The following is a 26,745-nucleotide window of genomic DNA, read 5'->3' on the forward strand; positions in this document are numbered from 1 at the left end:
ACTTTCGTGATGTCAAGAAATGCTTGCTACGCAGGCTATAATTTAACGTGATCCTGACTGAGACTAGAACCCCACTGCACTTTGGTTTGATATATTTTCATAGTTTGAGAGTTGGCTCATTGACATAGGAGTGAGGGGTATTTTTTTGTTACTATGGCTTTCTGGCAGCCCAAAGGGGGGGGGGGGGGCGGTTAAAAACTTTAAAAAAACCCTTAACCCTCCCTCTAGATCCGCTACTGGAAAGCCCTTCTGTAATAAACGCCTCCTATCTATTTAATGCCCCCATCTGACCCATCAAAATTCAATGAACTCCTCGGGCGTCTAAATTTAGATCTAAATTTTGATCTAAATTTAGATCATTTACTGGCAGTCCTAAAATAGTCGGGTCGCTTAGCGCACAAAAAAGCCTCAATCTATACACAGCGGACAAAAGCACTAAACTTGGTATAAATATAGCCTAGGGGATGGTAACCAATGTTGAGACCGGTGCCCACCGGTACCCTTACCGGATCCATAGATAAAAAGCAATTCTTTTTTTTATAAATCTGGTGGTGCGGGTACCCTGTGGTGAGATAAAAATGCACATATTCGAAAACGATTTCTATCATTTAAGCTTGACTCTATCAAATTCCGATTAAAGACGTATAAATAGCTATAAAAAGCTACATCTGAAGAAGGAAAACCTACTGGAACCCAGGCTCCACACGGTTTTGTTTATACCCCTCTTGCTAACGATACATATATGACTGATCTTCGTCCATCAAATAAGCACAATAGGTGGTGCACATAAATTTCACCAGAAATTTTCTTTCAATGAGCTGTCTAAGCATTATATTAAGGGTTACAAAGCTTTGATTTAACCAGCGCGACCGTTATTAATAGGCCCGTCAGCAGAAAAAATCTGCTACCGATAAGGGAGAATTTTCATAGCCTGTTGTGCGTTATTAAATATTCCATGACAACTCGGATCATTTGTTTACCTTTCCATTACGGCCCTATGTTATTTTTAAAATCAAATTATCACAACTGTTAGTTACGGGCCAAAGCGGCCAGTGTATAGAACGGCAGTCGTTTACGGATATGGCGCTCAAAACTTTCTGATCGTTTATGAGTTACATAGAATAATTTTGGATTACGTCAGGTTTGGGGATAACGTGTCCTCTCCTTAGGTTTACGCTAGTACCGTCGACACTAAAGTTTTTGTACACTTGTTTATAGCACCGTCGTTTCTTCGGCACCTCGAAGAAAACGTCCCTGAGAAAACCCTGCGCACAAGCTAGCGTACGCGCATCATTCTGAAAAGTCTCTTTCAGTTTATTTCAGAATGACTTTTTTCCCTTTATTACAATAAGGGTCCGCCGATCACTGATCCTACGCCTTAGGAAAAGCCTCTAAAACTCTGTCCTTTAGTAAAAAAAGGATTTTTCAGATTCCCGAAATCTCCCAAGCGTGTCCATGCCCATTGTGGGGCTTGGACATCACAAAAAAGGTACGTACCATTTTCAACAGCTTCCACTTATATTTTCTGATAATATATTATATTCTATAAGCCTGACAAAAGCTCTACACTTTTTTATTATCCTCTCTCGCTTCTTGGAAACCTTTCCTTTTCTTATGCTCCACAACTTTTTTCATCTCTGAGGTCATCTTCAGAATAATAAACATAGTCCTCTATTGCTGCGGCGATTCGTTGGAGGTTGGTTGCTATCCTGTTAAAAGCATGCGATGCGTTCAACCTCATCACTCGATACAACCTCATCACTCGATACAGCTTCATCACCCGACACATACCCGATAATTGCGATTAATCGCAGATTTAGAAGAAATACATTTAAATTCAAGACAAAAGCTCATATTTAGTAGGTTATTGACATTGTAAGTCCTTCATACATAAAGTATGAGCCTTTTTTTCATCTAAATATCTCAATTTTATGAGGTACTTACAGCGTATACTATGCCAATATAAGCCGCCATCTTGGGTAACAGTGAGGGGGACTGGGTCTAGCCTTGAAAAAATTTCTCTTAGATAAAGCGTTTTAATGCAGCCGACGACAGTTTTATCTTTAAATATTTTAACAAATAGCGTTGTTTCCCCTACTAGCATTAAACAATCAGATATTTCGCCTTGGTTTTGGAAATACAAGTTCTTTTAAATTTCACCACAGGAAGCCCGTGATGGAAGCTCTTTTCTAATTTTTATTCCGTTATTACACAAAATCCTCAAGTGGTACTGGTGGGCACCGGTCTCAATATTAATAAGCATCATCTTGCTATCTTTATGCCAAGTTTGGTGCTTTTGTCCGCTATGTATAGATTGAAACACTAAGCGACCGGACAACTTATTCGGGGGTCCTGTGGATAGTTTAAAAATGCGGTAGGGCTACCTGTGATTGACAAACATAAATGCTCGCCTTGCTGTTTTGTATTTCCTAGGGCTGGAAGAGGACTTAAAACCGTTTAGTTTAGGCCATGAATGTACCATGGTCTTACCGCTATCTCGCCTCAGACGATGCAGAGGCGTTTCGGCAATTTGTGCTATCACGCTTTGTCTCTTCCTTGTGAACGCTGTCATATTTCTGGGTTCGCTAAGTGAACTCGGCTCGCACGAATCACGATTTCCTCGCGCGGTTTTTTCCTCTGCAGCAACTCGCAACCAAGGTAGGAAATTGGAGAGTTTTCAAACAGAATTACGCTTCCAAACTAGGATAACATTTGCTCTTTCTTCCAATTTAGTTACTCGATTTAGTATAAATGATAGTATTAATATTTTATCACAATATTTTGAGGCCGGTTTTGTTCGAAGCTGGCACGGTTCTTCTGTATGATATTGAATAAGAAACTGACGATGTAGCTATTTACTGTAAGGGGTGTATTAATAATTTTTTTTTTCTTTTACTATGACTGTAACTGTAAGGACCCTTTGCCTCGATTTCTGATTTCTCCATCGCGAGCAATACGGTTTCACGTCATTCATTGACAATTTAAAAAAAAAAAAGGACTAAGGTGCGCATTTTAAGATATTTGCTCGTCGGTAGAAATATATAGTTATTCATTATCATTTATATAGCCTTTCTCTCTTAGCCCTCTAGGCCTGTGATGATTTAACAAATTCGATAATGACACGTTGTGCATGCTTTGCCCATATTCTATAGGTGCTCAGCAACTTTTCGCAGCCCACTAAACACTAAACATAGTAAACAATGCTAATCCACACATAATTGGATAAACACAGGCTTCGCTTCCGCGTCAGTAAAGGATTTCTAATGACATATTATGCAAATAAACATCTATGAGTCATATTTTCATGCTCTTATTCATGAAATAAACTTAATTGGGATGTAAGTGTATCAATGATGTTTTTTTCTTCCCAAGAAGCTCATTTTTATGAGTTTAGAGCAATATAAGTTTGTCTCGGATTTTAAGTCGATTCTAAGTATGTTAATGAGATAAGGCTGGCAACTTAAATCTGACTACCTCAGCTTAAGCGCGATTTTCTGCCGGATTTTAAGCAGTACGAAATCACTGACACTGGTACAGGATGGGAGAGGGATGGAACTATCCCTGAATCAAGTTTTTAAGCAATTCGCCTAAAATCCTGCGAGAAATAAATGTTCAACGCCAATTTTAGCTTTCCGTTGATGATCGGGACATAGCAGCGGGTCAAATGGCATCCTTGGGATGTAATTTTCATAGACAGCTTAGCCCCATTTTGGTACCTGGCAAGTGGACACCACAGTTTTTGTTGATTGGTAAAGGGCCTCAGGGGTATGCATATACTTTAACCCATTGACCCCTCTACTGGCCTGTACCAGCTCTGAGAAGCTGGCATGGCATGAACAGTCAACACACCTCTACCCACAGGTAGACAGTATTTCATGGTAAAGATACCTAGAATACTGATGCAAAGACAATTTTGGATCAAGTTGATTTCAGAAAAGACAGCAAAGCACTGCTTAAAGAAAACCCCTGACTTGGTGCAGTAGTATTTCACTTTAACTGACAGTTAAAATATTAAAATAGGAGGAAGGGTATTCTGTTTTTTTATCTCTTTTCAAATTTTACAAAAAGTTGTATTTTACAAATAGCTGTGGTATTAATATACTGCTGTATATCTCCATTCTTTTTTAGCACTTGTGGACTCAAGCATTATTAAAATTACTCAGCGCTTGGAAAAGCTTGAAAATGCTGTATCTCTTCTACAACACTCTGTTGCTTCAAAAATAGGTGAGATTTTAGCTAGCTTTCTGTAATATTGTTATTTAATATGACATCTCAAAGATATAAATAAAATTTAGCAATTCCTGCTTAGACAGGCTTTGGATATTTGCCATGTTGCCCTCTTTTTCCAGTGATATGTCTGGTTACCTCTGGTCGGCTAGCACAGCTTAATCCATTTTGCTTCTAAGTATATATGGAGAGAGTTGAAAAGCCTTGTGTTCATTTAGGAACTAAAAATGGCCACAGTTCACATGGATAATACTATAAGCACAAATTTAATTTGTCCCATTATTCAATTAGTTAATACCAATATTGTTTTTCAATTTTGTTTATTAGCATTTGTTAGTATAGTATGAATTATGTATCTTTTGCAAGCAAATTGATAAGGCACCTAAACAGACAAATAGCTTCTACATGGGATATAGTACCTTATTATGTACTTTTGCTGTACTTCTGCTTTTACAGATAACAAAAAGAAAGATCATCACAAGGCATGTCCCATTCCTTCATCATGGAGATACCCATTCTGTGCAAGAAAAGTTGAGGTGTAGTAAATAGCAAATTATTAAAGAGCTGTTACCATCCCTATCCACAACCCTCTCCTTCCTGACTCTTACTGCCAAGTTTAGAGAAGTGATTATCCCCATCCCCTGGTTTACCCATTCTCTCTTATTGCCAGTTTAAAATAGAACTGCATATTAAAACACAGTGACACCTCTATGAAGCAGCCACTATTTAATGTCCTAAGATATTCAGTCCTCACTAAAATGTTGCATTTGGGTACCTCTATTAATTGACCAACAAGTTTACAGGTGTTAAGGGCCCACTGGTGGTCACTCTAGCGTTAAGAATCCAACATATATAAATCATCATCAATCCCATTCTTTCACCCTTCGTAAAACATAATTTTATCTATTTCTTTATATAAAAACATTGCTAACTAACATGCTATGTTTCCCTGATCTCTTTTAGTGGATACAGCATTTATGGACTACTAATTCACAGTGCTATGTTGACCAGCATGGTATAGACCCTGCAGACGAATGTACGATATTACAGTTTTTGAGTGAGGTACAGAGTAACAACTTTATAGTCACTGGAGTATTTAGAAACAGGAAATAATTACCAATATATTTAATGAAAAGTTACAAAACATATGGTTGGTGGGTGAGAGATGATAACCTCATTCTATTGTTGGTTTTAAATGATGCAGAACTTTTTCTAGGGTTGGTATAATTTGATGCTGAATGCATTCTAGGGTTGGTGTTAGGTTATTTTGCTTTTAGTTGATAACTTAAACCTACAAAGGTGTGTTCATTATACAGGCTGAAGCATGGTGTCCTTTGCAACCAGGAAGGGGACCCCCTCAAGTTCAAAGAAATGAGGTATAGTACCAATAGGGATGCACTTAATTTCGAAGGAAGAATGTATAGTACCAGGGAGGGGGCCCCTTCAAGTCCTAAGGAATTAGGTGAAGTACCAAGGAGGGGGCCCCTTCAAGTCCTAAGGAATAAGGTATAGTACCAGGGAGGGGACCCCTTTTAAGTCCTAAGGAATAAGGTATAGTACCAGGGAGGGGACCCCTTCAAGTCCTAAGGAATAAGTTATAGTACCAGGGAGGGGACCCCTTCAAGTCCTAAGGAATAAGGTATAGTACCAGGGAGGGGACCCCTTCAAGTCCTAAGGAATAAGGTATAGTACCAGGGAGGGGACCCCTTCAAGTCCTAAGGTATAAGGTATAGTACCAGGGAGGGGACCCCTTCAAGTCCTAAGGAATAAGGTATAGTACCAGGGAGGGGACCCCTTCAAGTCCTAAGGAATAAGGTATAGTACCAGGGAGGGGACCCCTTCAAGTCCTAAGGAATAAGGTATAGTACCAGGGAGGGGACCCATTCAAGTCCAAAGGAAGAAGGTACAGTATATAGTACCAGAAAGGGGACCCCTTCAAATGCAAAGGAAGAAGGAAGGTATAGTACCAGGGAGGGGACTCCTTCAAGTCCTAAGGAATAAGGTATAGTACCAGGGATTTCCCAAAAACGTTTTATTTGCCTCTGCCAAATTTTCATAGACTTCCTCATGGCAGACTGAACAAGGTAAATCGATATAAAATTATTTACATCAAATTAATGGCGCGAGACTCAAAACATTACATCCACTGATACTCTAGTTAACGATCGCGACTGATTGGGTATTTTGATTGTTTCTATGGAATAATCTAGCCGATTGTGTACGCTCGTTTGAGCGAATTCAATCGCCGACGATCGCCAGCGAATTTGATCGCCAGTACCGGATGAATCAGGCGTCCAGACATTGGACGAATCAGACGTCTGCTAGATATCGGCTAATTCGCCGCCGCGGCATCAGATATACATGGCGATTTCCAGCCAGCGATTGAAATTCGAAAAGCGCGATTTATAAGAAGTCCCAAGGAGAAAGGCGTTCAGCTTTTACAGTAAATTGGCTAATAAATTCCACTTAAGGGTAACTGTAAAATTTCTTTGTATAATGATCGATAATTCTACAATAGAACACAAATATAAAAGTTGCTTATGCTAAAAATCGACAATTACTTCAGTGGTGAAAGATGATCACCTCTCCGCCTCGCTCTATGCACAAAACAGCTTTCTCAGCGAGCCAGCCCTCTCCCTAGCCTGCTCATTCCCTCTTACTGCTCGATTTTGCTTTAAAAGCTCCTGGATTACCAGGGGGCCTGCCGTGGCAGACACGTCCATTTTCCATGCTTCTGTGTCCCTGTAGCTACCAGAAAGGGAAGTGTAACCGGCCCATCTTGCTTAGTACTCGCTTGAGGATGTTTTTCAGAAACTATCGGTACAGACATCGCTGTGATTTCTCTAGTAGGGAGACTGGGCTTGGCCGTGAGTTCATCCGCGCCATTTTCTGGCCCACCTTGATTGAGGTTACGTGTTTGAGGTTGTTTTGTAGCAGCTATCGGTGCAGGCATCGCTGCGATTTTTCGTGTAGGGAGACTACGCTGAGCTGTGATGTGCCCTGGGTACATCACAGCTCGTGGTTCTATGGGACTTTCTGGTTCATTTTCATATTCTCTCTATGAGGACCACTTATCGACATCCAACTCGTCTTCGTTGTCCAGGAACACATCGTCGTCCAGTGGTTCTGGCCGTAGCGTTCGCCCCTTGGGGTAGAACACGCCGTTATCCAGACTCTCTTGCTCCATGTACCCGCGGATGTGTTTCTCGTCGAACGAGAACACTCTATCGCTATCGTTACGTTTGGAAGGAGTGTAGCAAGGCGAGAGATGGCCATAGGTCTTAAGGCTCTGATCTCGCAGCGACCTCATGTATGTGGCGACTCCAGAAGGCGAGTACTCGATTTCGAACAGTGCAGTCCTTGTGTTCCGGTAGATCGATCTCTAGGACGTTTCTTCCCAGCCTTGGACTGTGCTGGTACTTGATCTGCACTGCTTTCGGGCCGGGCAAACTCTCGGGATTGTACCGTCGAGTTATTTTGTTTCCATCCTCGTCCACTACTGTTTCAACCAATCGATGCAGGGTGAGTTTTGGAATTTTCATCTTCTTGAAGAAACTCATTTTTCGTCCTTACTGTAGTACCTGACTAGTTGTTGCTGGACTTGCGACAGGGAAGGACAGTCTCCGCACCAAACTCTAACTCTATTTACCTTACCTTAAATGACGTAACGTGACGTACAATTGTGATTATGTTACATTCAATAAGTAAAACGGTAATGAAACAACTAAATTACAATTATAAACACTTAATTACCTCTAATCTGTTGCTAAGCGAACGACGTCATTTTTAGCAAAAAGTAACTATATGTTACCAAGGCAATAATGATGGTTGTTTGGCCAAGTTTACTACAGATTGTGAAAACAAAAACGACAAATGTCATTTTAAGTTATAAACTCCAGCAGAATATTGCTCTATAATATATCACTCATCTTTAAATTGTAGTCTCTATAAGTTTGTTTTTTTAATTTTTGCTGCCGAAAATGCTCGCGCCACTGGCAAAAAGGCATTGATTCGACGTGTTTCGGTATAATTAATTTTACGGCGCAAGGGTATTTTAAGATACCCTTGCTCACGGAATTCCAAGTATTTCATCCAATTCATCTGTACAATAACCAGCTCTCACGGTTAGCTTCACCTCCTGGGCTTTCATAGTGTAATTATCTGTATCTATGTACCTTTTTCCTTTACTTTATCTCTCTGTAAAACATATTGTGTAGCTCCAGAAAATATCCGAAGGAATTCATTAATCTATTACGTACATTATAGTTACATTACTTTATATTCATAAAAAAGTAATGACATGGCTTTACTTTACAATTGCTAAACCGAACGGCGTCATTTTTAGCATTTTTAGGTAATAACGATAGTAAGTGCCAAGATTACCACAGGGTGGGCAAAATGTCGTTCCTTTAACCTTTTAATATAAAATTCCACAGTAAAAGGCACCACCAAAAAACATTCGGTATAAATCTTCAAACATTAGCTTCTATTCTCGCGAATGCTCGGACAAAATTCCCGGGAAAGATGCCTAGGCCGTACAGTTTTCGGTCGAGTTAAAAATGTTTTTTGAAAAACATTTAGAATGTCCAGGACTCGCGTTAAGCTTTCCTCTTTATTTCACTTCCTGGATCTTCGCAGAATAATGCTCTATATTCTACCTTATCTTAAGCCTCTCTTCCTTTATGAAGTACGGAAGATATGTAAAACATAATTTTGTAATTTATTTAAATGATGCTGCTGACTACCCGTGGTTAAGTAAAGTTCACATACCTATCCGCACACTGTTTGTGCGAGATGTTTTTAGTAATGTAAAGCCCATACTAAAATCAACATTACAAAGTGCGCCTTCAACATGATTTTTTCGATAACTTTGGACAATGATGTTTTAAGAATGTTTTAGAACGGATTACCTCACTTTTTCCCCAAGCCACTAGAATATTGATTCAAGTAGATTAGGCCCCAGCCTTGTCGGTAGAGATAGTGTAGTTTTAATATACTTTACGGTCCCAATGAATGAAGTTATAGGCTTCTTTAAAACTCCAAAAGATTCGTTCATTACTTTAATAACTTACTCCTGTTATGAAGGAATGGTTAATCTATGCAAAAATGGTTTCCGACACGTCAGATATTTACTTTCACTTTCCATTCGACATTTCACTTATTTGCTATACGTGGATCTCTTCATTGTTTGACTAAGCATGCGTAGTTACTGTTTAGCAAAACAGGTTTTATATTTGCCAGGCTAAAATAACAGTTTAACGATTACTTTTATCCTTAATCTTACCGCTGTTACATTACCTAATTTTGCATATTACTATAGTCAAACTATTCCTTTTATACTGCTCTTGCTATTTCTATCGAAGGAATTTATTCTAAGTCATTTATTATTTCATCGTTGATTTTCTTCCCAAAGTCAACACCCGATCTTCTATTCTTACATCATCCTTAAAACCAGTTTGACCAGTTTATTAATGAGATTAGTATAAATTGAGCAGCATAGTAACTAGCTCTAGGATTGTGCTGTAACTGTTGCGAGGACACTACACGGCAGTGCTCTAGGTTGGTTTAGTCAGGACTCTCTAAAGTTGGCTTCGTCGACTTTCCGGGAAAGAGATGTTCCTTCACTACCTTCCGAAAGTACTTGCCTTCGTACAGCCAATCTCCCGCTAGCCAGTGGTAGCTCTAACATTTGTAAACACTCAAGCGGTGCAATAAAGAACAAAGAAGACGGTCAACCCTTGCTCAGCGTGTACGATCCCCGGCTACCCCCAATACCATAAAAGAACCACCCAAAACCTCGTAACACTCCCCTATACAATAGTATAAAGTAGCTTACGCTAATACTGGGAAGGGCACGGTCAGTTTACAGCCGGCGGAGATGCGGAGGCACCTTTAGTTGCCTGATGGCTGGCAAAGCTGCTGTTTTAAAGGACTCCAGATTACTTAGGTTTACAATATTATCAGGAAGTAAATTCCATGCTCTTATTGCTCTAGGAAAAAAAAAATAATTAAAGGAAAGAATATTCGAGTGCAATTGTTGAAAGCTAAGTGAGTGCCTCCGAGTGGATCGATTTGTCGGAACGACACAGCTAGGGAGAGGACAAGCCACGAGATTATTATAAAATTTATACAGTAATACTATTTGATGGTAAAGTCGCCTTATTTCCAATGTGTCCCAGTTTAGCTGGTTAACCAGTTAAGATGATCTTGCTTGGTAGTTATAATTGTTGCAGACAAAACGAGCAGCGTTCTTCTGAACTTGCTCCAACCGCAAAACATCTGTGTCAGTGTAAGGACTCCAGGATGTTGACGCATACTCAAGCATCGGTCTAACAAGGGAGAGGTGCGCACGTTTCTTAACTGCAGTGGCACAGGGTTTTAAAGTTCTTCTGATCGCACCCAGTGTTCTGTTGGCCTTTGTAGCTATTTTGGCACAGTGAGGGCCCCAGCGCAGTTGCTCATTACACCGTACTCCTAGGTAATCTTGATCTCATACTTGGGCAAAGAACTCCGTACTTGCTGTATACTGATAACATGACGGTCTCCGCTTCTTGGTGACTGACAACAAGTAACACTTGGTTACATTAAACTCCATCTGCCAAGCTGCTGACCAATCAAGTACATTATCCAGATCATCTTGAAGTGCAGTATGGTCATCCATGGATGTGATTGGGCGGTATTTGATGGTGTCATCTGCAAATAGCCTGATTTGAGAATTTGATGCTTTACAGATATCGTTGATATACAGCAAAAACAGGGTCGGTCCCAGTTCGAAACCCTTTGGTACTCCTGATGTTACTTGTACTTTATCAAAGTGGGTGCCATTGGCTGCCACATACTGGGACCTCTTATTTAGGAAACCAGATATCCAAGCCAATGTTTTCCCCTGATGCCATAACAAGAGAGCTTTTTCGAAAGCTTTGGGTGTGACACTTTGTCATAAGCTTTACTGTAGTCTAGGAGCAGAGCATCCACTTGGCCATGGTTTAGCACGGTTGCCCAGTCATGAAATGTGAGGACTAGTTGGGTCTCACAAACAAACCCGCACGAAAGCTTGTTGAAATATTGATAATATGTTGTTACATGATATGTGTTTGTTCAGATTGCTGAGAACAATGTGTTCCATGATCTTGCAGCTGATACAGGTAAGAGAGATAGGGCGATAGTTTTCCGGAAGATCTTTAGCTGACTTTTTATGTATTGGGGCGACCATCGCGGTCGTCCCAATACAAATACACCACCATTGAGGTGGTGCATTTGTATACTGACTCATTTTTTGTTCCCACAGGCCCAGACCCGTACTGACTTGGATGGCTTCCTGGGGATTTTAAGGGAAGACAAATTCCAATGGATGAGAGAACGTGCAACTCGTCTTTGGCCCTTGTGGGTACAGGGTATAAGATCTTTAGAGAAGAGAGATCACAAACTCATCAATCGAAAGCAAAAAAATGTGAGTTTTAAGGAAATCAGATTCATTACTACCCTTCGCCAGCCACGCGCTAATGCTCAAAAACATCAAAACTCCATATGTGTATGGATCGTACTGGGTGCCTGCGAATGGTACCACTAAAAATTTTATTAAATGTCAAACTTGGAAAAATCATACATTAAAATAAAATGTAGAAGCATTTAAAACTTGTGACTTTATAATACTGAGTTATAAATTGAGTGCAAGTGCAGTTACACAATAGAAATCGAATCAAGAAAATAACAACTTAATAATCACACACCCGATACGAGAAAACGGAAAAAAAACTGTAGGAAAAATACGGGAACGTATCCCTCGATCGCATGCGTGGATTTATAGCCTCGAGGATTAAGGCATCAATTTGGAATGTCGTAAAGTTTGGTTACACAGTGCAGTTGTGCTCGGTGTCCAACAGGCGAGATAAGAAAATTATGATTTCTCGTATTTATACAATATGTAGTGCTATCGTAGTTACGTAACATAAAACAATAGTTATTATTAAAACAAGAGATCTTGGGATGTGATAACACATACTCAGAACCGTAGTGAAAACGCTTTCCAATTGCATCATGTCACGTTGGAAAGTATTTATTGTTTTCTACTAATAGCCCAGTGTTGAATTTCACTATGTCCGCTGGACAGACGGACTACGGACGCACAAATACAGTGCAAGCCTCAAAGTGTGAGTCCCCATGCAAAGCATCATGGAGCTGAAAGCAAGGGAGTAGTCTGGGGACGAGGCTAGTGCATACCAGCAATCCCTTGAGCTTACATTAAGATCTTGCTTGTATTTGTCAATCGTTCGCCTGAAACCGAGGCTGACACTGTATCCTTAGTGTCTGTGTCCAGCGGCAAAAGTAGAATTCGAAACTGGTGTATTTTTTGTTATATCGTGATGAGAAGATGAGAATTTGTCAAGTTAGAACGCGCTATATAAATCTATAAATCATTATTTATTATCATGATATATATTATTTTATATATTAACAATGACTTGATTTTGAAAAAAAAAGCTTAAAGTATTTGTTATTCTGCTGTTAAGGCTAAAATACCATGCCGAAGAATAAAAACGATACGCTCACTTGTCAATATACTTTGTCAATATACTCACTTGTCAATATACTTTGTTTTTTCAGATTTTGATTATGATGGGGTCTTTTATAATGGAGCCAATGTTTTTCTACTTTGCTTACCGCGGAGGACCGCTTGGGGAGATGGTTCAATGGACCGATCTCATTGCCTCTTTGTACATATTAGGGCATAACATAACCCTGTGCTCCAATAAGACAGATGTAACACGGTATGTAAGAAATTGGCCCACAAGCTTCTTGTAAACGACAATATAGTCATTGCTTACAGAGAAATGCTTCAGAGAAATTACGATTGTCTCGTCGACAGACCCGTTTGCAAAGACGTTTGGGTGTTCTTCGACAACACTTGTTATTTCGCCAACATGTGTCAGGCGCGTACACAGGGAGGTGCGCGCGAATCTTCCTCCCCCCCCCCCCCCCTCTTGTCGACCAAACAGTGGGTCATTTTTTTTTATTAAGGAATCCCTTCAAATGTTATGCTTTTTGATAGCTATGTCTGTCCTCCCCCCGCCCCCGTCTCAGGCGATCCTGGGTACGTGTCTGTGTGTCGTGTATCTCAATGCGTGCGCAACGCAGTAACGAATGAAAGAATTATTTACTGTACGTATTTCAAGCCATAGAAAAAAATAAACGTTTTAGGAATTATATAATAATAACTGGAGTATTAAAACACGTCACTTTGATCTTTTCGATAAATGTGTCACTATAATGGCAGCGCTAGGGCGAGCACAAATGTAAACGAAGCACAAGTGAGAACTGGTCAAACACAAGTGCAAGCGTAGGATATTATCTAGCAGTTGCATTCTGTTGCGCTTGCGTTCTAGTGGGAATCGTAAAATTACCTGCGTTGCGCTTGCACCCTAATGAGAGCCATTCTTAAGCGACTGAAGCATTTTTTTCAAGCTGTTTTAAGTATTGGAGCCAATTTCGGAAAATGGGCTTGCATCACATTTATACATTTGTGATTGTGTTTTGAAGTGTGTTTAACGTACCGGAAGACAAACGCTGCGCAAGCAAGATGAGAGTTGACTTTGACCACGTGTATACAGACTACAACGGTGATAAGTTGATGAAGCATGGAATAGGGCCAAACCACTCCCAATACAGGTAAATAGGGCCAAACCACTCCCAGTACAACTAAATAGGGCCAAACCACTCCCAATACAGGTAAATAGGGCCAAACCACTCCCAATACGCAGGTAAATAGGGCCAAACCACTCCCAGTACAAGTAAATAGGGCCAAACCACTCCCAGTACAAGTAAATAGGGCCAAACCACTCCCAGTACAATTAAATAGGGCCAAACCACTCCCAATACAAGTAAATAGGGCCAAACCACTCCCAATACAGGTAAATAGGGCCAAACCACTCCCAATACAAGTAAATAGGGCCAAACCACTCCCAATACAAGTAAATAGGGCCAAACCACTCTCAGTACAAGTAAATAGGGCCAAACCAGCCCCATTACAGGTAAATAGGGCCAAACCACTCCTATAATACAGGTAAATAGGGCCAAATCACTCCCAATATAAGTAAACAGGGCCAAGCCACTCCCAATACAAGTAAATTGGGCCAAACCACTCCCAATACAGGTAAATAGGGCCAAACCAATCCCAATACAGGTAAATAGGGCCAAGCCACTACTAATAGAAGTAAATAGGGCCAAGCCACATATATTTTACTGCAGCTGACCATCGTTTAACTTCTTATGGATGCGTGCTGTTACGTTCTGCTTTATCACGGGCATATCTCGTCTAAATCATAGTTAATTTTAAATATGTCTACATGTTCCACCCCCGGTTAATATGTAAACCAAGTTAATAAGAATCCGAATTATTTTCCCGAGGATGGCCGTATTAACCAGATTATATAAGACCAAATGAATTTTAAGTTGTCTTTATTGTCGCAGATGTCGATTGCGTATTTTGGACTCCTTTGGTACGGAAGCAGAGTTCAATCTGGCCGAGTATGATCAACCCATACCTGGAGGAAAATCTGGTTGGGCTATCGCAGACGTGAACCTCAAGCAGATCATGACTATGTTTCGTGAGTAACTCCCTTTTCTTTGTGAATATCACCCGAACCTCAAGAAGATCGTGACTATGTTTCGTGAGTAACTCCCTTTCCTTTGTGAATATCACCTGAAACTCAAGAAGATCGTGACTATGTTTCGTGAGTAACTTCCTTTCCTTTGTGAATATCACCTGAACCTCAACCAGATCATGACTATGTTTCGTGAGTAATTTCCTTTCCTTTGTGAATATCACCCGAACCTCAAGAAGATCATGACTATGTTTCGTGAGTAACTTCTTTTCCTTTGTGAATATCACCTGAACCTTAACCAGATCATGACTATGTTTCGTGAGTAACTTATTTTCCTTTGTGAATATCACCTGAACCTCAAGCAGATCACGACTATGTTTTGTGAGTAATTTCCTTTTCTTTGTGAATATCACCTGAACCTCAAGCAGATCATGACTATGTTTCGTGAGTAACTCCCTTTCCTTTGTGAATATCACCTGAACCTCAAGAAGATCATGACTATGTTTCGTGAGTAACTCCCTTTTCTTTGTGAATATCACCTGAACCTCAAGCAGATCATGACTATGTTTCGTGAGTAATTTCCTTTCCTTTGTGAATATCACCTGAACCTCAAGAAGATCATGACTATGTTTCGTGAGTAACTCCCTTTTTCACTATGTTTCGTGAGTAACTCCCTTTTCTTTGTGAATATCACCTGAACCTCAAGCAGATCATGACTATGTTTCGTGAGTAATTTCCTTTCCTTTGTGAATATCACCTGAACCTCAAGAAGATCATGACTATGTTTCGTGAGTAACTCCCTTTTCTTTGTGAATATCACCTGAACCTCAAGCATATCACGACTATGTTTCGTGAGTAACTCCCTTTCCTTTGTGAATATCACCTGAACCTCAAGCATATCATGACTATGTTTCGTGAGTAACTTATTTTCCTTTGTGAATATCACCTAAACCTCAAGCAGACCGTGACTGTGTTTAGTGAGTAACTTCCTTTCCTTTGTGGATATCACCTGAACCTCAAGCATATCACGACTATGTTGTGTGAGTAACTTCTTTTCCTTTGTGAATATCACCTGAACCTCAAGCAGATCACGACTATGTTTCGTGAGTAACTTCCTTTCCTTTGTGGATATCACCTGAACCTCAAGCAGATCACGACTATGTTTCGTGAGTAACTTCCTTTCCTTTGTGAATATCACCTGAACCTCAAGCAGATCACGACTATGTTTCGTGAATAACTTCTTTTCCTTTATAAATATCACCTGAACCTCAAGCATATCACGACTATGTTTCATGAGTAACTTATTTTCCTTTGTGAATATCCCCTGAACCTTAACCAGATCATGACTATGTTTTGTGAGTAATTTCCTTTCCTTTGTGAATATCACCTGAACCTCAAGCAGATCACGACTATGTTTTGTGAGTAATTTCCTTTCCTTTTTGAATATCACCTGAACCTCAAGCAGATCACGACTATGTTTCGTGAGTAACTTCCTTTCCTTTGTGAATATCACCTGAACCTCGAGCAGATCATGACTATGTTTTGTGAGTAATTTCCTTTCCTGCGTGAACCTCAAGCATATCACGACTATGTTTCGTGAGTAACTTCCTTTCCTTTGTGAATATCACCTGAACCTTAACCAGATCACGACTATGTTTCGTGAGTAACTTCTTTTCCTTTGTGAATATCACCTGAACTTCAAGCAGATCATGACTATGTTTCGTGAGTAATTTCCTTTCCTTTATAAATATCACATGAACCTCAAGCAGATCATGACTATGTTTCGTGAGTAACTTCCTTTCCTTTGTGAATATCACCTGAACCTCAAGCAGATCATGACTATGTTTCGTGAGTAACTTCTTTTCCTTTGTGAATATCACCTGAACCTCAAGCAGATCATGACTATGTTTCGTGAGTAACTCCCTTTCCTTTGTGAATATCACCTGAACCTCAAGCAGATCATGACTATGTTTCGTGAGTAACTTCTTTTCCTTTGTGAATATCACCTGAAGCTCAAGCAGATCATGACTATGTTTCGTGAGTAACTTCTTTTCCTTTGTGAATATCACCTGAACCTCAAGCAGATCATGAATATGTTTCGTGAGTAACTTCTTTTCCTTTGTGAATATCACCTGAACCTCAAGCAGATCATGACTATGTTTCGTGAGTAATTTCCTTTCCTGCGTGAATATCACCTGAACCTCAAGCAGATCACGACTATGTTTCGTGAGTAACTTATTTTCCTTTGTGAATATCACCTGAACCTCAAGCAGATCATGACTATGTTTAGTGAGTAATTTCCTTTCCTGCGTGAACCTCAAGCATATCACGACTATATTTCATGAGTAACTTCCTTTCCTTTGTGGATATCACCTGAACCTCAAGCATATCACGACTATGTTTCGTGAGTAACTTCCTTTCCTTTATAAATATCACCTGAACTTCAAGCAGATCATGACTATGTTTTGTGAGTAATTTCCTTTCCTTTCCTCCCTCATCATTTATGTTTTCGAGGGAATTTCGCTAGCAGTCGTCCCCCAGAAAACAAAAAATCCGAGGTGATCATGGTATGACGTGATTAACTTCTTATCCGGTGTCACGTGACCTTGTGTACTGTGGATGCCACCAATAAACGCTACTCGGCCTTAACGAGCTCCATGGATCATGTTTTATGATACATGACATTTTTGAACCGCATCGAGAGCCGTGTTTTTCTACTATTCGGACAAGTATTACATACCATGTTTACATAACTAACCTCGTTTCCTTTGTTGATGTAGCCCACAGTCCTGATAACACCTTTCTTGGCTTTGTTGTTGATGGTCCGGTACCACAACATCGGAAAACAGTTAAGAGGAAGCCCATCGGTCTCGTGTACGGTAAAGAGGCACGATTCTGGAAGGTTTGTTCTCCCCAGTGCATTAACTATTTTTCGCCATTGATATCTACATGGTGCTTTGTTCATGGTAAAAAAGACGAATACGATTCACTTTCTGTTTAGTGCATAAAACACAAAACAAAAACAAAAACCAGTCACAAGCAAGATGCCGAAAAAAGCTGACCGGAAGACTCCACTAGAAACGAAATAAAAAAGTACGAAAAGGCTTAAAAAGGAAGGTTGCTTTTGCCAACATTTAAAACTCCTACGTTAGAGAACCTGTCATAAACAGTATCAAGGGAGATAAATTAAAACGTGTTCCGATTAAATGTTTGCGCGCTTCTCTAAAATATGGGAAAAAGCTTAACAGCGTATTTCTTCTTCATTCTCTACAGCTTATCTGTAGTTACATTACAGTGTCACAAGCTCTGATCACTTGTTTTATTTAATAGAATTCTAGAAGTTACCTCGACACTTTAAGCAAGTACCTTGAAATTCATGCCACTGTGGCACATTTTGCGGTGGGTATATTTCTCACATCCTCAGAAACCCTGGGGAGGGGGGGGGCTCTTCTGTCTTTTTACTCCACAAAAAACTCTGGGTTTCCGAGGATGTATTTCTCATTCTTTTATTTAAACATTTCTAAAAACCATCTGAACCCTAAGGTCTTCTGAAAGCAACATTGTTGACACCCATTGTTAAGCTGCGTTTCTTTTTGCAGAGTGACGACGAGCAAGATTACATACCAAAGTATGTCAAGAACCACGGCTATCTCCGTAGCCCACAGCTACAGAAACTTCTGAAGCAAACAAAGGTTGGTCCCCTCACTATACCCCCTCGCTTCCCCATAACAAAATTGCAAACACTATCATCCAGTGTTGTTGTGCTTCGTTGCTCACCTAGGGTGGGGAATTCTATAACTATCATCATCATCAGATTTACTAAGGTTTCCCTGATAAAGCATTACTTTATTGTCCTTTCTTTCTTTCTTACTTTGCTTATCCCCTGCAGGTCTTTATATTCCTTTCTTACTTTGCTTACCCCCTGCACATCTTCATATACCTTTCTTTCTTGGCTTATCCCCTGCAGGTCTTCATATTCCTTTCTCACTTGGCTTATCCACTGTAGGTCTTCATGATCCTTTCTTACTTGGCTTATCCCCTTCAGGTCTTCATATTTCTTTCCTTATTGGCTTATCCCCTGCAGGTCTTCATATGTCTTTCTTATTTGGCTAACCCCCTGCAGGTCTTTATATTTTTTTTTATTTGGCTTATCCCCTGCAGATCTTTTTATTTCTTTTTTTTTTTTTTTTGCTTATCCCCTGTAGGTCTTCGTATTCCTTTCCTTACTTGGCTTATCCCCTGTAGGTCTTCATATTTCTTTCCTTACTTGTCTTTCCCCCTGCAGGTCTTCATATTCCTTTCTTGCTTGGCTTATCCCCTGCAGGTCTTTATATTCCTTTCTTTCTTGGCTTATCCCCTGCAGGTCTTCATATTCCTTTCTTACTTTGCTTACCCCCTGCAGGCCTTTACGTTCCTTTCTTACTTGGCTTATCCCCTGCAGGTCTTCATATTCCTTTCTTACTTGGCTTATCCCCTGCAGGTCTTTATATTACTTTCTTACTTTGCTTACCCCCTGCAGGTCTTCATATTCCTACTTACTTGGCTTACCCCCTGCAGGTCTTTATATTCCTTTCTTACTTGGCTTATCCCCTGCAGGTCTTTATATTACTTTCTTACTTTGCTTACCCCCTGCAGGTCTTCATATTCCTTCCTACTTGGCTTATCCCCTGCAGGTCTTCATATTCCTTTCTTACTTGGCTTACCCCCTGCAGGTCTTCATATTCCTACTTACTTGGCTTATCCCCTGCAGGTCTTTACGTTCCTTTCTTACTTGGCTTATCCCCTGCAGGTCTTCATATTCCTTTCTTACTTGGCTTACCCCCTGCAGGTCTTTATATTACTTTCTTACTTTGCTTACCCCCTGCAGGTCTTCATATTTCTTTCCTTTGGCTTATTCCCTGCAGGTCTTTATATTCCTTCCCTTACTTGTCTTTTCCCCTGCAGGTCTTCATATTCCTTTCTTGCTTGGCTTACCCCCTGCAGGTCTTTATATTTCTTTCCTTTGGCTTATTCCCTGCAGGTCTTCATATTCCTTTCCTTACTTTTCTTATCCCCTGCGGGTCTTCTTAACCCTTTCTTACTTGGCTTATCCCCTGCAGGTCTTCATATTCATTTCTTACTTGGCTTACCCCCTGCAGGTCTTCATATTCCTACTTACTTGGCTTATCCCCTGCAGGTCTTCATATTCCTTTCCTTACTTTTCTTATCCCCTGCGGGTCTTCTTAACCCTTTCTTACTTGGCTTATCCCCTGCAGGTCTTCATATTCCTTTCTTACTTGGCTTACCCCCTGCAGGTCTTTATATTTCTTTCCTTTGGCTTATCCCCTGCAGGTCTTCATATTCCTTTCCTTACTTTTCTTATCCCCTGCGGGTCTTCTTAACCCTTTCTTACTTGGCTTATTCCCTGCAGGTCTTCATATTCCTTTCTTACTTGGCTTACCCCCTGCAGGTCTTTATATTTCTTTCCTTTGGCTTATCCCCTGCAGGTCTTCATATTCCTTTCCTTACTTTTCTTATCCCCTGCGGGTCTTCTTAACCCTTTCTTACTTGGCTTATCCCCTGCAGGTCTTCATATTCATTTCTTACTTGGCTTACCCCCTGCAGGTCTTCATATTCCTACTTACTTGGCTTATCCCCTGCAGGTCTTTACATTCCTTACTTACTTGGCTTATCCCCTGCAGGTCTTCAAATTCCTTTCGTTTGGCTTATACCGTGCAGGTCTACATATTTCTTTCTTTTGGCTTATCCCCTGCAGGTCTTTATATTCCTACTTACTTGGCTTACCCCCTGCAGGTCTTCATATTCCTACTTACTTGGCTTATCCCCTGCAGGTCTTTACATTCCTTTCTTACTTGGCTTATCCCCTGCAGGTCTTCATATTCCTTTCTTACTTGGCTTAACCCCTGCAGGTCTTTATTTTACTTTCTTACTTTGCTTACCCCCTGCAGGTCTTTATATTCCTACTTACTTGGCTTATCCCCTGCAGGTCTTCATAATCCTTTCTTACCTGGCTTACCCCCTGCAGGTCTTCAAATTCCTTTCGTTTGGCTTATACCGTGCAGGTCTTCATATTCCTTTCTTTTGGCGTATCCCCTGCAGGTCTACATATTTCTTTCTTTTGGCTTATCCCCTGCAGGTCTTTATATTCCTACTTACTTGGCTTATCCCCTGCAGGTCTTTATATTCCTACTTACTTGGCTTATCCCCTGCAGGTCTTTACGTTCCTTTCTTACTTGGCTTATCCCCTGCAGGTCTTCATATTCCTTTCTTACTTGGTTTACCCCCTGCAGGTCTTCATATTACTTTCTTACTTTGCTTACCCCCTGCAGGTCTTCATATTCCTTTCTTACTTGGCTTACCCCCTGCAGGTCTTCATATTCCTTTCTTACTTGGCTTACCCCCTGCAGGTCTTCATAGCCTTGTTCGCCCTGTTCAGTTCTTACTTGACATATTCCCTCCCGTCTTCATAGTCGTGCTCGTTCTATTGAACCGACTTTCTTACTTGACTTTTTCCCCTCAGGTCTTCATAGGATTGGGGTTTCCTTATGAAGGACCAGCTCCGTTAGAGGCCATCCAAAGCGGATGCGTCTTCCTTAACGCCAAGGTATGGCAATATTTTTTTATAATATTTCTATTGATTGGCATTCTGACCATTCTAAACTGCATTTCATCAGATTATAATCGATTGATTGACATCTTACTTGTCTTGTTGTGAACTATCCTGACCTTCTAAGCATTTTCATCTGTGTCTAATTAAAGGAGATATCGTTAGTCCGATTGATTGACCGTTTGTTTTTTCTAGTTTGATCCACCACACGATAGAGTGAACACTCCGTTCTTCAAGAACAAACCAACTTTGCGAAAGGTCAGTATTATCAGTTCATCTGTTCACAAATAACAATTCTAGTTTGTATAGCTGCATTACCATACAGTGTCCTTTTATGCTTTAGGTGACGTCTCAGCACCCATATGCCGAGGAATTTATCGGGAAACCGCACGTCTATACAATAGATATCACAAATACTACAGTTGTTGAGGCGGCTATGCAAGAGATCCTTCAACAACAGGTAAATGTACAAGCACAAAGCTTAAGTTATAAGGAGACAATGGAACTATAAGAGCCGCGCGCTTTCTCCGCGCTAAATGGGAAATACCCATGGACAGTCATTTTCGACCTTCCTTTGTCCTTCCTTCCGTCTTTTATTTCATTTTTATTATATTTACATTTATTCATGTGCCCACCTGTTCTATTTCAATGTATCATATTAGTATACACTTGGCAGTTAGAACGCGTGCTCTGATTGGATATTAACTACTTACTAACCGAGAGTGAGGTCATGCCGGGAAATATCAAACTGAGGCTTTGGCGTATCGACCGAGGCTTTGCAAGGTTGCTCGAATTTAAGCCTCAGTTTGATATTTCCTGGCATGACCTCACTTTCGGTTAGTAAGTAGTTATTATTCACGCGCCCACCTGTTCTATTTCAATCTATCATATTAGTATACACTTGGCAGTTAGAATGCGCGCTCTAATTGGATATTTATATTTATTCACGCGCCCACCTGTTCTATTTCAATCTATCATATTAGTATACACTTGGCAGTTAGAACGCGCGCTCTAATTGGATATTTATATTTATTCACGCACCCACCTATTCTATTTCAATCTATCATATTAGTATACACTTGGCAGTTAGAACGCGCGCTCTAATTGGATATTTATATTTATTCACGCGCCCACCTATTCTATTTCAATCTATCATATTAGTATACACTTGGCAGTTAGAACGCGCGCTCTGATTGGTTTGCCTTTCTCGGAATAATGGACAGTTAAAGAGCGGGTTCCGAATTACCTTATCGAGACTACAAATAATGTCTTTGCTGGAGGGTTTTTATTTGTGATGATAAAAAGAATTGTCAATTGTCAATGACGAACAAAATCTTCAATAGAACAAGCATCCACAAAACAATTGTCATATTAAAAGGTATCTCGCTTCGTGACCGTTGAGTTGGGAATTCTATCAAATGGTTACAGCATTATGTTTCAGTCCTTGCAAAGTATATACTAAACAGGGTCAGTGAATAGTGAATAGTTAGTCAAACTTAGTCCCACTTCGCCCTCAGCAATGAATTGTTACACTTTATATTACTGCGAAAACATCTCTTGTAGTATCTCTTTGATTATAAGACTCAATATGATAGTAAAACGGCTACTTTTGTATGGGCGTGCGCCCTCACGTAGAATACACTTGTTTTTCTTCCCAGGTCAATGCATACCTTCCACTGGAATGGACACCAGAGGGAATGCTGGAAAGAGTGAATACATACGTGGAGCATGTGGTAACGTTAAGTTGCTGTGTTTTGACCAGTCACATTTTTTAACCAGCCTGATGCAATTTGTTCATATTGTGATCTGTCCTTTTTTGGATTACTTAGGATTTTTGTGACATTAATGGCAAACCTTGGCCGCCATTGGACCAGAAGCAAGTTTTCGTAAGCCAGTCTGGTCAGTCTTGCAAAGACCTCTGCCGGAGCAAAGGTAGTATGGCTATTCCTAGACACTCGAATAACCTAATATTTGTCTTATTCAATCTGGTAAATCTTGCAAAGACCTCTACCGGAGCAAAGGTAGAATATGGCCATTTCTGACACACGAATTACCTATTATCTATCCTGAAGCAAGCGTTTCTGTCGATTTTCAGCAGAGAAAGACCAAAGATCGAGATTTTCCATTTTTGGCTCGCTCCATGTTCCTCGTGACCAAAACATCTGAAATTCTGCATTTCCACAGAAACACTTGCATCGCAGGGTACCTTATATCTAGACCTGACATACAAACATGATTAACGTGTGCGCTTGCCTGCATTGTTCTTATAGGACTGGTCTGTGAATCTTCGTATTTTGTGAACATAAACACGGCGGATCAGATCAAGCGGTAATATAACGATACTCTACAAAATGGTGTTCTCGGTAAAGTCAACATCTAGATACAAATACCGATTTACAGCGCGGCCAGTTAAACCGTGAATAGTGGAAATATGCATGGGATGTTTATCACGAACAATCACGCGAAACAGTCGAATAGAAATATGTCTTATAAATAACAATAGAATCCAAGATGGGAGGCAAAATGGATTTTTCATCACTAGACTCAGAAATGTTTTCTGTTCCGATTTTGGTAGACTTTTGTATGTTATTAGTTGATATGTGCAATTTAGATATTCCGATATTTGTATTTTGCAATTTTTTTCTGGATTGTTTTTTTTCTTCTATTTCTCAAAACTAAAATATAGTCTATGGATTCCTTGTTAAAGCGTTGTGATTCTTTTTTTCACTTACGCAGTTAAAGCGCTTCATTGTACTGTTGAGCAAGGATCAGTTTACAGTTAAACTAGATCATGACGCAGTTAAACTAGATCACGTCATGTTCCAACTAGATTATTATACTGTCAAACTAGGCAGTCAAACAATATCACCTTACTGTCAGACTAGATCAGTTCAGTCAAACTAGATCGTTATACAGTCAAGAAAGATCACTACGCTTTAAACTAGATCGTTATACAATCAAACTAGATCATAGTTAACAATCCATCCTCTAACTCCTGATTTTTTCCAAAAGCCTTAACCTGACATGCAAGAAAGAAGAATTCGCCGCCGCGCTGCACGCCCCCTCCTATGGCCATGATGGCCACACCTGTATTCTACAGACCCACCCTCTCCTCTTTAGCTGCGTCTATGCCAAGGAAGGGCACTCACGGATCTGCCCCTGCCGAGATTTCCAACAGCAACAAGTTGCACTGTGCAAGAAATGCTAATACGTCATGCTTTACAGGATGCAAGAAGTGCTAGAATACGTCATAACTTCACACGATATTTCTGCCAAGAGTTGAACACAAATACTCGAATACTCAGTCACTTATGAGTGCAACAAGTTTTCTATAGCACAGAGTAAATATCACTGCAATAAACAACTTATTGTGGGGGTTCGCCCTACACACCGGAAGCCAGTCTTTAAGTGTCCTATCATTTTTGCCCCCGACTCTGAGTAAGGTAGAGCTCAAAATACGATTATAAATATAACAAATGTAATTTTTTTAAGAGGGGTAAAGCTTTTGCATAAAATTAGATATTAATATACATTATATATTTTAGATTAGTCATTTGTTTAAATTTATAAATTTTTTAGGGGCGGGGTTAGCTATTTATTGCACATAGAAATCAAAAGCTGGGTATATATTATGGAGTATATAATATATATATATCGGATGTATTGTTGAAATATTCATTTGAAAAAAATAATATATAAAAGTAAATTTTTATGTAAAAATGATAGTTTAAACAAACAAACAAACTACGCATATCTACTTTAACAAAGTCTTCACGACTAAAAACCAAGGCGACTACAACTTGAGAATATTCTTCGCGGCTTTGGGAACACGGCTTCTACTGATTGCATTTAATTATAAAGATGATAATAATGATGATGGTGATGATGATAATTTATATTTCTAAAATAATTTCTATTTTTGACGACGTCAACGATTTCACAGATTACGCGGCCAACTTGTTATACCCCCTTCCCCCCATCTACATGACACATAACAAGTTTAGTTGTCATACGACGTGAATGACGTCACGTAACCATCTCACTGCTCCCCACTTGAAACATACATCACACCTACCGAGTTTTGTTGTCACACGATGTTTCTTTAATGAAAAATAAATGTTTTTTTATGAAGTCAGCATATTTTGGCTTCTAGTGACGTCATTGATGATGTCACAATGACGTGACTATATTGGTGCACCCCCTTGACACCTTGTTGTAAAACAATGTTTCTTTCAAGAGATATGAATGATTTTGCTTTTAATCACGTTTTTTGCTTAAAGTAAGGTAATCGATGACGTCACATAACACGTGACCATATTGTTGCATCCCCCTTGACACTTACATGACACCTAACCGAGTTTGGTTTCCATACAATGATTCCTTCGTAAAATATAGATATGTTATAGTTTGATGACGTCAGCATATTTTGCTTCTAGTGACTTTACCGATGACGTCACAATCCCGTGACTATATTTGTGCACCCCCCTTGACACCTTCACGACACATACCAAGATTGGTTGTTATATGATGTTTTTTCATGAGATATGGATATTTTTGTTCTTAATGAAATCGGAGTAGTTTTGCTTTTAGTGACATTCTCGATGACGTCACAAATCACGTGACCATATTGTTGCATCCCTATTGACACATACATAACACATACCAAGTTTGGTTGTCATACGATGTTTCGTTTAGGAAATATGAATATAGGTGTGATAGTTATCATCTTGATAGTTTTTCTTAAAATGACGTCATCGATGACGTCACGCATCACGCGACCATATCGTGGCACCACCCTTGACACATACATGACACCTACCAAGTTTGGTTGTTATGCAATGTTTCTTTCAGGAGATATGAATGTTTTTTTTTATTTTGTTGACGTCGGCATATTTTTCTTCTAGTTACGTCATTGATGACGTCACAATCACGTGACCATATTGGAGCAGCCCCCTTGACACCAACATGACACCTACCAAGTTTGGTTGTAAAACAATGTTTCTTTCAAGAGATATGAATGTTTTTGCTTTTAATCACGTTTTTGCTTTAAGTGACGTCATCGATGACGTCACACAACATGTGACCATATTGTTGCATCCCCCTTGATACCTACATGACACCTACCGAGTTTGGTTGCCATATGATGTTTCCTTCCTGAAATGTAAATATTTTCTATTTTGATGACGAAGCAAACTATTATTAGCATGCGAGGTCTAGCTGCGAGGTGGAAAGTCTGCAAGGCTGTCATCGGTGCATAGTAATCTGTTATATAAATTAAACAAAAATAAGAGATAACAGATTACTTACCTT

At 39.9% G+C, this 26,745-nt stretch overlaps 1 protein-coding gene and 2 long non-coding RNA genes across 3 annotated transcripts; 1 reads left to right on the forward strand and 2 right to left on the reverse strand.

Annotated features, from left to right (window-relative positions):
- Positions 1-1,504: 1,504 nt before the first annotated feature.
- On the reverse strand, positions 1,505-1,997 carry LOC116601506. The gene is made up of 2 exons (XR_004290058.2): positions 1,945-1,997; positions 1,505-1,709 (listed from the first exon to the last, which is right to left on the reverse strand). It is a non-coding gene; the product is annotated as an uncharacterized LOC116601506 (long non-coding RNA).
- Positions 1,998-2,370: 373 nt separating this feature from the next.
- Positions 2,371-25,155, forward strand: LOC5517897 (alpha-1,6-mannosylglycoprotein 6-beta-N-acetylglucosaminyltransferase A). Its single transcript, XM_048723533.1, has 19 exons — positions 2,371-2,658; positions 4,129-4,224; positions 4,684-4,763; positions 5,191-5,289; positions 5,544-5,603; positions 11,516-11,677; positions 12,832-12,995; positions 13,765-13,893; positions 14,695-14,831; positions 17,609-17,730; positions 18,159-18,227; positions 18,428-18,520; positions 21,349-21,432; positions 21,631-21,693; positions 21,779-21,895; positions 23,094-23,168; positions 23,265-23,367; positions 23,706-23,763; positions 24,448-25,155. The coding sequence occupies exons 1-19, from the start codon at positions 2,481-2,483 to the stop codon at positions 24,641-24,643; spliced, it is 2,085 nt and encodes a 694-aa protein (XP_048579490.1). The 5' UTR covers positions 2,371-2,480; the 3' UTR covers positions 24,644-25,155.
- On the reverse strand, positions 9,070-11,520 carry LOC125560957. The gene is made up of 3 exons (XR_007306970.1): positions 10,034-11,520; positions 9,521-9,525; positions 9,070-9,294 (listed from the first exon to the last, which is right to left on the reverse strand). It is a non-coding gene; the product is annotated as an uncharacterized LOC125560957 (long non-coding RNA).
- Positions 25,156-26,745: the final 1,590 nt, after the last annotated feature.

Source organism: Nematostella vectensis, chromosome 2 (genome assembly GCF_932526225.1).
Source record: "Nematostella vectensis chromosome 2, jaNemVect1.1, whole genome shotgun sequence".
In the NCBI taxonomy this organism is placed as follows: domain Eukaryota; kingdom Metazoa; phylum Cnidaria; class Anthozoa; order Actiniaria; family Edwardsiidae; genus Nematostella; species Nematostella vectensis.

Coding starts and splice junctions, on each gene's coding strand:
- LOC5517897 (XM_048723533.1), top strand. CDS start 2,481: ATGGTCTTACCGCTATCTCGCCTCAGACGATGCAGAGGCGTTTCGGCA. Junction 4,225..4,683: donor CTCTGTTGCTTCAAAAATAG/GTGAGATTTTAG, acceptor CTGCTTTTACAG/ATAACAAAAAGAAAGATCAT. Junction 18,228..18,427: donor CCACTGTGGCACATTTTGCG/GTGGGTATATTT, acceptor TTCTTTTTGCAG/AGTGACGACGAGCAAGATTA.